This window comes from Chionomys nivalis, chromosome 3 (genome assembly GCF_950005125.1).
Source record: "Chionomys nivalis chromosome 3, mChiNiv1.1, whole genome shotgun sequence".
Classification (NCBI taxonomy): Eukaryota; Metazoa; Chordata; class Mammalia; order Rodentia; family Cricetidae; genus Chionomys; species Chionomys nivalis.
Genome location: NC_080088.1, coordinates 34,006,327 through 34,018,716, shown reverse-complemented (window position 1 = coordinate 34,018,716; position 12,390 = coordinate 34,006,327). Strand labels below are relative to the sequence as shown.

The window sequence follows — 12,390 nt, the reverse complement described above, 5'->3', positions numbered from 1 at the left end:
AATGACTGAATCATCCAAATGCCTCAGAAACCGAGACTGCAAGGGTACCTGAGAGACTCCATATTAAACTTAAGCCCTTTTGTCTGTTCTGTAGTGTGAATTGGAGAACATTTTTCTTCTGTTCCATCTGGGTCTGTTGTGATAGGTCATCGACATGGTTTTAATATGAAGCAAGAACACATTTTATATGCAGCAAGACACATAAGGATTTCAGTGGGACTTGCAGTTATGACAGGAGGCGGAAGCCTTTCCTTTCTTTGCAGCTCTTTGCTCTTACTGCATATCTGAAGGTTTTGTTTTTGTACTGGTTTGTGTGTTTGTCTCATTTTCCCATGACCGTTCTCTGATTTGATGCTGTAAGCTGTGGATTTTTTGCAAGTGAATTAAAGGCTCATATCCAGAGGTTTGGATGATGAGAACTACATGGCTCGGAGAGACACTATTTAAAAACAGCTGAAGGGACTGAGGAGCAGAAAGTATGAGGAAAAAGGTATCTTTGATGAACCAACCTCACTGACTGTCCCTGCCCAGTATTCAAGGCACAAGGTTAATTTTTGAGGTCCACACTTTGTATGTTGGTTCTTTAGTTTAGGCAAATTGGTTGTTGTCAATTCTTTTGACAAAACTTAAAATATGTACACACACAAACACACACACATACAAAATCAGAGAGATGTATGTATATATATCATGCCAAAATTATATTTACAAATAATATATACAACTTTAGCACAAAATTTAAAAATATTTTTTTTTTGTTAATTAGCCTTTTTATTGTTTTTTTGTTTTTTTTTAAATTGAAGGTCCCTTACTGGTCCTGCTTTCATGAGTGGCTGAGAACAAGGGGAAGGGGAGGGCAACCAGCTGGCAAGGGCGGGTCATTTCCACATTTCATTTACACACAGAGCTAAACAGACAAGCACAGAGTCACTATTTGTGGTTAGAAGTTGGCAGCATGGGATGGGGGGATAAGGAGTAGGGGTGTCGTTAAAAAAAAAATAGGTCAGGCTCCCCCCAAACTGGGTGCCTGGGAAGGGACTTGGTCTGCTTCAACCCAAGAGGAATCAAAAGATCAAAAGCAGTTTGGGAAGGCCAGAACCGTCAGGGTGGAGGGAGAAGGACGGTCCAGGGGGTGAGGGGAACATTTGGCAACTGGGGAGAAGGGATTACCCTCCCCCTGCTGGGATCCCCCCAGCCCCTCAGGTCTGGCAGGAAAGGGGCAGCCTGCAACACCCATGAGCAGGTCTGGGGCTGCTAGATGCTCCAGGCAGGGGGCTGGAGGCGGCTCACAAAGGCTTGCCCTCCAGGGAGATGACGGCACTGCCACCTAGTTTCTCTGCCAGGGTGCAGAGGTCCTTGACCTCCTCGTAGCAGTTTGCTTGTAATTCATGCTTGATTCCTGTCAGCTTCTTCTTGATGGCATCCTTGGAGCTGGCATAGATCATTTTGCTCTTAAGGGGTGCACTCTCAGGGGCCCAGAAGATGAACACCAGGTCCTCCTTCTTGCTCTCCTTGGTCTCGTAGGTGGCATCGTAGAGAGCGTAGCGGCAGTCCTTGTCTGGCAGCATCTTGACAAAGGTGGTGTAGGGATCGTCCACAGTCTGCCCCACATCTCCTACCAGAATCTCCTTGCCCTCCTCCAGGATGATGTTCTTCTTGTCCTCACTCAGGCAAAAGAGCACCGCCTTCTTGCGTTTCTTCACTTCTTCTGGCGTCGAAGACTTGCGCACTTTCATGTCATTGAACACCTTGATGACACCATCAGAGACAGCCACACCAGAGGCCATGTTTCCGGAAGCGAAAGGGAGACGGGGAGAGCTACAGAAGAACTAAGCCGCCGCAGCTGCTACCGGGATCCGACTGAACCAAAAATATTTTTAAAGGCCTAAATCATAGTATTTCTTTTTTGGTGACTGCCCCGAATACAACTCGGTGGATAATTTAGATAAGTTTTAATAGATTACCTAAATCGTTGAGTTCATTTTAAGCCTATATGAATTATTAATGCATCGTTTCTTTAAGCTGCCACTAATTTTTATAATTAGTACTTACATTAAATGTGCTCTGGAACATGAGATTTTTAGAAAGAATGTAGCAAAAAAATGACAGGTATAACTGTTTTCTAGAAACACACATATTTGAGGGATGGGGCAACAGATCAGAAGTTAAAACTACTTACTGTGCTTGCAGAGACCCTGGGTTCAGTTTCCAGCAACACATTAGCCTTATATCTCTCTGTAACTCTAACTCCATTGTCCTCTGCAGGCACGCACATGCGTGCAACACGTGGAAAACTCATGAAAACATGTATATAAACATAAAATAAATAGATAAATAAATAAACAAATCTTTAAAAGCAAACATATTTGAAACCCCTTTTCAACCTTTCAATCCAATAAAAAATTCATCAATTCCATCTTGACTTATCACTACAAATACAGTTTGTGTAATTACAATGAAGAAGATTAGGAGTTCAGAACTGAAAAATCATGTAGATTGTTACTAACCTGATAGTTTGTTTGAGTAGAATACCAGAATGCCCAAAGCCATTCACATTTTGAATAAATTCCTATATTCATCAAGAAAGAGTTTCTGTCCTTTTCTAATTTTCTCTGGTTGTCATGCATTTCAGTTGTGGAGGACATGTAGAAAATTTAGTTACAAAAATGAAATCATGAAATTCTCAGGTAAATGAATAGAGCTAGAAGAAAATCCTTAGGAGTTAGTTAACCCAGACCCAGAAAGACAAATATGGCATGCGTTCACTATATTGTGGAATATTAACAATCCATACAACCAGAGAGGTTAGGTAGAGAGTAAGGGACTGGGAGGTGAGCAAGTAGATCTCCCTAGGAAAGGGAGATAGAATATGTAGTTATGGGTGGATGTGGGGATCTAGAACAAGAGGATCAAGAGGAGAGTGGGGGATGAGGGAGGTAACAGGAAAAGAGACAGCTAAAACTGAGGGCCATTTGAGGGATAGTTTAGAAACCTAACATAATAGAAGGTTCCTAAAATAAATACATATTTGAAGGCAATCTACATAAAATCACCAATAATGGGGGAGACAGATCCCACGACTTATATTATAAGCCATCACTTATAATTGAATGAAGCTTACAGTACTGGGATTGGGTTACATTTAATTGAGATGTTAGTCAAATGGGTCCCATGGGAACCCACAAGCAACATAGACTGCTGCTAAGACTGTAAGTTGCTCTCCACAAACTGCTGTCAAGGCCCCATTGCTGAAGACAACACCTACATGTGTCATTGAACATAAAGAAATTAAGCTTGTGCCTACAGAGAATCTTCTGTCCTGTATTCTAGCATCTATGATACAGAGAAATACTTGCATGCTACTAAAGGAGAAAGGTAAACACCAAAGCAGCCTCAAATCCTTTGATCTACAATGCTGTTATGTCTGCAATACATGCTAGGGCCATTGTGGCACAAAGCTGTGCAAGTAATCAGCCAAATACCTGATTTGACTTAAGGCCCATTTAACGGGGACCTAGAGTAAAATCAAATACTACTGTTGTAAAAAACAGACAATAGTAAAATGACTTTTAATGACGTTGTGTAATACTCACAGATCAGTGCCTTCCTCTGGCAGCACACAGGAGAAATACAGAGACCAACAGTCAGACAAAATGCAAAGAATAGAGACTGTTGAAAACTCAGCACTAAATGGGATGTCACCATCAAATCCCTCCTGTCAGAGCTCAGGGAACCCTGCAGAAGAAGAGACAGAAAGTATGTGTAAAAGAACCATAGGGGATGGAGTACAAAGAAAACAAGGTCCTCTAAATTAATAGGCTCCACAGATATATGAACTCACTGAGGCTGAGGAGGCATGCATAAGGTCTGCACACGTCTTACAACATATGGGGTCCTATGTAGTAGCAGGCTGCTTGTTCGTCCCGGCGACCCAGAACCGAAATAATCACCTAGAAACTATATTAATTAAATCACTGCTTGGACCATTAGCTCTAACTTTTTACTGGCTAACTTACATATTAATTTTACGCATCTCCATTAATCTGTGTATTGGCATATGGCTGTGGTTTACCCGGTAAAGCTCCCAGTGTCTGTTTCTGGCTCTGGCTCCATGGCTTCTCCCTAAGTCCTAGAACTGAAAGGAAAAGTGGGCCCATGTCCCCATACCTATCTCTGGAGCATTCTCCAATTAATAACCATTTGCAAATAAAATTTTGTTTTTCCAAAGGCGTCTCAGTGGGGAAAGAAATTACTCTTAATGGTAGGCTGCCTGCCCAATAGTAGATGACAACAGAAACTGAACTCAACAACATCTTTGGGGGTTCCTAGTCTCATAATGAAGTTTAAGAGATTTTCACATTTAAAAGAGTCTTATTATTTTTAATTTAAATTTTATTTATATATTTTTTTCTTCCATCTCTTTACCTTACAGGTCCTTTTGTATATTTTATGACTTCCACTTCAGTGTTTTTATGGGATTCCTGAGTGTTCAAATGGTCTTTATTGCTTGTGTCTTCCATTAGGGTTTTTTCTTCTGTTCTTTGTTTTGTCCCGTTTTGATGTTTTAGCTTTTGTTTTATCTTTTATTTTACTATATTTTATTATTATCCATTCGAGGCATGTTTGTTTTTTAACAAGGGGTGGTTCTGAATGGGATTTGAGGTGTGGAGGAACTGGGAGGAGAAGAGGTGGGGAAAATCATAATTAGGATGCATTATATAAGAAAAAGTATTCTCAATGAAAGGTAAAAAGAAAGAACAAAAGAAAGAAAACTCAGGTGTATTTCTCTTTCAGGGCAGCAACAGTTCTTAGAAGTTATTAAGGACTGGCTTCTAGAAATAGAAATTCATAAGCTCTTTCAAGACAGGTATTAGACTCTAGAAAAGGCATGCTCATGGTATTGTCTTTCTATTGAGTTAATTATCAGTGCTATGAATTTTATACCCTTTACTATTGACATAGTCTGCATTGAAGCATACATGCTCGCGATGGAGGGATAGTGTGCTGATGAATTTTCTGTATATATTATGATGAATTTTCCCATTAATGTAACAATAACAATAACCATTTTCAGAATAGTTGGGAACACTCAAAAATCATTTCTTCAGCATGAATGTATTGAAGGACTATCTTTTCCTCATTCCTAGATTTCTCTGCTAAAGGAGAAAGAAAAGCAGAAAACACAAATAATTGTCTTCCGCAAGCGAAGAGGTTAAGGATATGTAACAGGCAATAATGTTCTCAACTTCCTCCAAGAAAGTAAAACAAAAATGTAAAAAGCAACATCTGGCAAAAAGTAAAAGTTCACAGGAGACTTCTTACTTGACATTGTGGGGGACTTTTTTTTCAAATGCTTTAACGGTATCTTTTATTGTAAGCATTAGTGCAAGGAGGCTAGACCATTCGTCTGTTTCTCTATGTGTGAAACCATTATTTTCCTGCATCTCATGTTTCATTAAAAATAAATACAATTTTGATTTTGGCAAAAAGTTGCTAGTTAATTACAAAAAAGATCACATTATATATAATATAGGACATAATATTCATTTCAGTTGACTTTCTCATTTATTTTGAATTGAATTATCTAGTCAATATGACAATATTCCTACTTTTAGTGTTGTATCAGTAGAAATCTTAAAAATTGCTTGTAGACCATTTCTCATAATCAATAACCGAATGTTTGCCAAATTTTCTGAAATAAAAATTGGAAATGGAAAAGACTATGCTCAGAATCCAACAGGAAGACATAAACATTTTGAATCATGTATGAAGATTTTTCAAATTATGGTTTTAGAGATTCACAGGTTGGTGACAATAATAGAGGCAGCTTATGATATTATTTATCTGGTCCTATAAAGGAGAGCATTTCATTGGCTGTATGTAGGTCTCCTTGTTAATTGCTTTTTTTCACTAAAGTTTACTAGGCTATGTTTGTAGAGGATTTTAGAGATAAAGGGTGTTTCATCTAGAAGGTCTCTATTTACGAAACCACATGGACTTGAAGTTTGAAGAAAGCAATTACTTTTGCGAAGGCAGTATGCTGACTGTTGTCCTTTCAACATCTAGCTATTATTATACCGCTAGGGGTCAGTTTACATAAACAAATGTCCCTGCACATCATTTATGTCTCCAGTTTTAGGGCAATGTTATTTCATTGTCTGCAATGTGTTTTTTTTCCCCCACATGGGAGACAGGAAAATTCAATAGATACTTACATTTAACCATACAGCATCCTATAGCTCAAATATTCAAGCTACACTCTAGATATGGAATTTTTTTCAAGAACTCCGTGTGTCACTGAAGGGTTCTTCCCTTGTAGTTGTGTTGATTCTCTGTCTGATGTGACCTCTGTTCTCCATTGAGAACAGGAGAATAACTGACAATAATGGCATAAGAGTGGACTAAGATACTCCAAAAATTTCAAGCATGTGCAGAAGATGACAATTACTGATGGCATATCTGGATTTGGGGTATGTCTGACAAATGGGAAGGCTTCTTTGGAATGTTATTGCAAGTAGGATGACTTGTCAATGAGGATAGTTTCTACTACTTCTTGCCTTCCCTATCTCTCAGGGGACATTAAAATCTGTCTTTCCCACTACTTTCTAGAATGTATTGTATCTTACCTACATACTTTTCCAATATTTATAGCATAGTTTTCCATACAGATTACACTAATTATATTTTTTGAATTAGCACAATTCAACACAGTGAATGCTGATATGCTAGAACGACCTATATCATTTATATCTATTTTTACTTGTAGAGGAAAATTATGTGTTTATGAAAATAAAATGGCCAAAGATCAATGCCCTTCCATTATCAATTTATATAAAATGAAGTTTACTATACACAATATATAAATAAATGCAGTAGTTTAGAACACTTATCAACCTCACAATTGTTTTAAGGGTTTCAAATTGTTTAGCTAAACTCACAGAAAGAAAGAGGATAGACTTAGAAACCAAGCATAGTTTCTTAAACAAACATCTTTTGGATTCATCTTTTTCTAGGCTAAACTTAATGTCATATTTTTCTTAATGAACCTACCAAATGAACATTTACTTCTAAGTTCATTTACAGGCATCACAGATTTATAGACATATTATTCAGTAGGATTATCACCAGGGTTTGTCAAAAAGGTTTAAATATTATAATAAATCATTTTTGATATATGTAGGTTACTCTACATATGAATATATACATATATGATATATAATTGCTACATATATGCTATACTAAACTACACCCTGTAGTATGCTGAGATCAAAGGTGAGGTTTGCTTTTTGAACACTGGGAGGCACTGTATAGCTGTCACAGTCAAGTCAGCCCCTACAGCATCCACACCATTTTGCTAGGCTACTAAAGAAATAACACATTCATTTCTTTCTCCCAGTAACTGACATTGAGTCATTTGCCCCCTGGCATTTATTAAGTGACCACAGAGACATGGGTGCTATGTTAAATTAGGAAAAACTGTAAGAACAGGCACCTATGTAGCTGGCCATACATGCCTTCTCCCAAGAATTTTGGATTTCCTTTATGATTTACTAGTTTCAAGAATCTGATGTATTCTTCACTAAAACTTGTCTCTCCTGATAGAAATACTTAAGAGAGACATCTACCTCTTCATCTTGTAATATTTATTGCACTGGTTAGGACCCAGTGCATCCTTGGTAGGTATTTGTTGAATGTGTATGCTATTCTAGTTCTCTGCTTGTCCTTTGGTTTGTTGTCATTTCATCTTCACTGAATTATTTTCTAGTTGTTGCCCCTATTCTGAGTCATTCCCTGCCTACTGTCCTCTAATGATTGTACAATAGTGAAGTGATTGTCATTAATTTTATTTCCTTTTATTCTGGAATAATAGTGTAAAGGACTTATTTACATTACACCAAAATGAGTGAGGTCAGTTATCAATTGCAGCACCAAGAGACTCACTTGGATGTATGGACTAGTATTTGAGCAGTGTGCCTGCGGGGCATGAGACATTTAAGCAGATCAGATCTTGGTAAAAGCATTGAGTTGGTAAGAGGTAAATCTGAAGTGTGACAGTTTTCACCAGTAAACAATTCCATAATTAAGAAGATTACACTGTCCATAGTCTTACTTTCTCCACTAATGAATACACTTAACTTCTACTAACTCCCAAGTACATAATAGGCTAGGTACTAGCTGTTGAAGGAGAACAAACTTTTGAAATTAATAAAGCTGTGTGGTGGGGAAACTTTGAAATGCATTAATAAAATAGTTCTTTAATACACCAGTTACATGCCATGTAAGTGGACATGGCCATAGAAAGTAAGATAAGTGACAGGCCCACTGAACCCTTTTGCATGAAGCAAACTTCCACTTTGGCTTTGTAGTGTAAAGATTCTCTTTTTCCTGGAATAAAGAAGAGAGGGTGTTTGGGAGAAGAATGTTCAAGTATCTCTTGGTAGTAGTAAGGAAATCTTACACTCAAAGAGAACGTACACAAAGTAAAAGAAGAAAACTATTGAGAAAGCTGATTTAATTTAAAAAATTCCCATATTTCTATTCTTCGATTCAGGGATGAAGTCTTGATGGTCACTCTGGATTTTGTATCTCTGGGGACAGCATCAGCAGTTCCTGTACCCAGCAATTCATCCTGAATAGGCTAATACTACGGCACAAGTCTATATTCTGCCGGAGGGTCTCAATCTCATTGCAGAGTCTTATCATTTCATCCAAAGGACCCCTCCTTTCTCTGATGGGAACTGCTGGCTAATAAGAAGCCTCAGGGTGACTGGATTTCCATACTTGATTATTGCAAAGAGCGCAGAGAGCTCCAAGTCTTCTTCTGATTTCTATTTTTAAAACATGTCCTCCAGAAAAATTATATCAGGACAGTAGCCCTAAGTGCTGATTTTGCATGATAAATTTGAGGCCCATGAGCATAAATTAATGACAGGAAAAGCTGCTTTTGAATTAATTAATTCAAATTCACATACTTACATATTCTAATAATTGGATAAGCAGAAATGTGTACTCAAGGTTGAAGCATATTCTGCTCCTGTTCCATTTGCTCTTTCTCACCTTCCTTTCTGCACACAGTGTTTAGGGACTGCTGCTAATTCAGGGAGTGATTCTTTATTCCCATAACTGAGAATCAACCCTTATTCCCATAACCACAGAAAGACTTCTGTTACTGTTAACGCCAATAGATTTTTAGTCCCATTAAGGGAAATGGATCTCCTCCACTCCCCTCCCTGCCACAATGGTTGCAGAGTGAAAGGCTGGAACTTCCCAGGTAATAACAGTGAGGTAAGATGATTAAATCAGTGGTTCTCAACCTGTGGGTCATGACCCTTTGAGGGTCAAATGGCCCTTTCACAGGGATACCTAAAAGCACAGATATTTACATTATGATTTCTAACAGTAGCAAAATTACAGTTATGAAACAGTAATGAAAATAATTTTGTAATTGGGGCCACCACAACATGAGAAACTGTGTTAAAGAGTCACAGCATTATGAAGGTTGAGAACCACTGGACTGAAGGAAGAAAACAGCTGACTTATGATAGTCATTAGTTTGTCTAAAACAGTTTCCATTTTAACTTTTCCTTTAATGGAATCAATACTGGAAGAAAATATAATGCTTAATTTTATACTTGGACTGTTATTATATAGAGCTGACTCAGATACTGTGAATGCTTGCTTTTCAGTTAAGCCCAATATGAAGTGACAAAATTATATCAACTGCAATCTCTGAATCAACAACTGAGAAAGGTCAACACCATGTATTCAAGTATCTAATTCTAAGAGTATGAGGCTGTTAATGCCTCCTTCTCCCTGGCTTGTAGTATAATTGGGGGGGGGGGTGGAATTCAATAGTTATATAACCTAATACTTAATAGATATTCATATAGATTTTTAAATCTTTTTATTTTGGATAAAACATTATATACAAATAGTCATAAGTTGCATAGGAAAGTCTATGAAATTTGTTTTATAAAATTAATTCTCATCTAAGTATACAAAAATCAAAGTTTCCTATAAAAACTGGTAGCAATTTGTTATCATTCATTTCAATATTTCAAGTAACCTTAATACATGTATAAAATATAAACTATCTTTTAAGCTTATATTTTTTATAAATCACAGTTTACTAAACTTGAGTAAATGTAAAACTTCCTTTTATTTAGAACAAATAAAAGAGGTACTATATTCTTTTGTAGTGGTTTGAATAAGAATGATCCCTAAGAGGTTTATATATTTGAGTGCTTGGTCTACAATTAGTGGAACTGTTTGGGAAGGATTTGAAGGTATGGCCTGGTTGGAGGTGGTTTGTCACTGAGGGTAGGATTAGGGCTTTAAAAAGTTCACACCATTCCCAGTTAAGTCTTTTTCTGACTAATACTTGTGGATCACATGTAAGTTCTCAGGTACTATTTGCTTCCGTGATCCCTGCCATAATGATCATGGACTCCACTACCCTCTGGAAAGCATGAGCACCAATTAAATGCTCTCTTTTGTAAGTTGCCTCATTCATGGTGTTTTGTCATGGCAATAGAAAAGTACCTAAGGCATCTTTCTTCCAAATAACACCAGGAACACACATTTGGCTATAATGACCAAATCAACAAGAAAATGGTTCTACAGGCTGGTAAAAACAATGAAGCTAAAATCAAAGAGCTTGGCTAATCATAATGCTAGATATAAAAAACGTAAACACTTAGAACTTTTGTGACATTTAATTTCCAGCTGTGTATAGCTTAAACCCTATAAAATATAAGCATTCTCAATGCAAAACATTGAGGCATAAAAAATGACTCAACGTGAAAAGTCAAAAGGACCATTGTGAAAAACCTGCTCAGCTACAGGGCTACATTTCAGAAAAAATAATGGCAATAGTCTTTGAAGGTATTTTAATTTTTGGTTTTTCCAAATCACTTATTGCACTATGGAGAGTGATTTATATTTGGGTTGTGATTTACCTCTGCCACAGGTCTTTTCCTTGATACTTAGCAGAGACTATGTAGTGAATATTAGATGAATGAAAAAGGGGAATGAATGAGACATTGGCAAGTGCAAACTGCAATGATGGATTGCCATTTCATCTTAGAGCAGAAGAAAATGAATTTTATAAAATGGTTATTTGTACCTAAATAGTCCTGAGATATATACAATGACATTTTTCAGGTACTGTCTCCTAGAAAGGAGGAAGAAATTTCTTTTCAGCAATATGCACATTGTTTCCTATAGAGAGGCAAAAATCCTACATTGAAACTGATTGAAAAAGAAACTAGAAACTGGGGAATTAGAAATCATTTAAAGACATGTGCCTCCTTCTCTTCCACCAAATATATAAGGAAATAGTCATGAATAGAGGTGCAGCTTTGTCAACTTTTCCTTCCTTCTTGACAACATTTTGAGCATACATAAAAGTTGAGCATACAGCAGAGACCTCTGGTTCCAGCACAGCAGTGCCAGCCATACAAAGATACAGATACACTTTAAATGTGGTTAGTGGCATTTTGAAATGATAATACTTTTCATGTATCAAGTTAAATTAAAATAAGAACAGATTTCATCTATTTCATTTTACTATTTAAAATATTGCTGCTAGAAAATTTGAAACTGCATAAATATCCCACCTGGTTTTTACATAGTGTTGGCATGAAACCCATATAAAGACCTGTCTTTAACAATTGATAGTTCATGGTCCATCTTGTTTCATTTATACCTCAAGTACTTTAGAACTGCCTTTGACATATAGATAATTGGTCCCAGAATTGGCATGAACACCTGCTTGTCAATCCTATAGCCTTTTGCATTAATATGCTTCAAAACTGATACTTTGCCTGTGTATGTATTTATATGTGTATGAATGTGTTATGTGTGCATATGTATGAGTGTATGTATATGTGTCTGTGTGTCTGTATAAACACTTATGTGCGAGCTTTACAACCTCCTAATTATTCAGTACTATATTTCTAAATTCTGATGACTTTGATAGATTAAAAAAGCATTCACTTATTTTCTTGATGTATTATTAATTTTATTTAATTAAGATTCTTGTACAAGATTTCCATTTAGCTTGCTAAGTACAGTGGGTCCATTTGTAAATTATTGTTCATACTTACAAATGGCTTGATTATTTAAGAATAATAAATGAATTCAAACCTTCCCAAATCTACAGCTTACTTACAGTGTTCATACAAAATTTTATTTATCATTTGAAATAGAGGTTTAAAATGTATAATTGCCCAGTAATCAACAGACGTATCTGTTGAATATTTGTTATATAGAAAGCTCCCTGTCTCCCTGTCTCCCTGTCTCTGTCTCTCTTACACACACACACACACACACACACACACACACACACACTATTCAAGAAGTTATGCATTTTAAAGGATGCAAAAAGAG

General features: G+C 36.8%; 1 protein-coding gene across 1 annotated transcript; it reads right to left on the bottom strand.

Annotated features, from left to right (window-relative positions):
• Positions 1-783: 783 nt before the first annotated feature.
• Positions 784-1,860, bottom strand: LOC130871683 (cofilin-1-like). Its single transcript, XM_057765240.1, has one exon. It carries the CDS (start codon positions 1,785-1,787, stop codon positions 1,287-1,289), a length of 501 nt encoding a protein of 166 aa, XP_057621223.1. The 5' UTR covers positions 1,788-1,860; the 3' UTR covers positions 784-1,286.
• Positions 1,861-12,390: the final 10,530 nt, after the last annotated feature.

Coding starts and splice junctions, on each gene's coding strand:
- LOC130871683 (XM_057765240.1), bottom strand. CDS start 1,787: ATGGCCTCTGGTGTGGCTGTCTCTGATGGTGTCATCAAGGTGTTCAAT.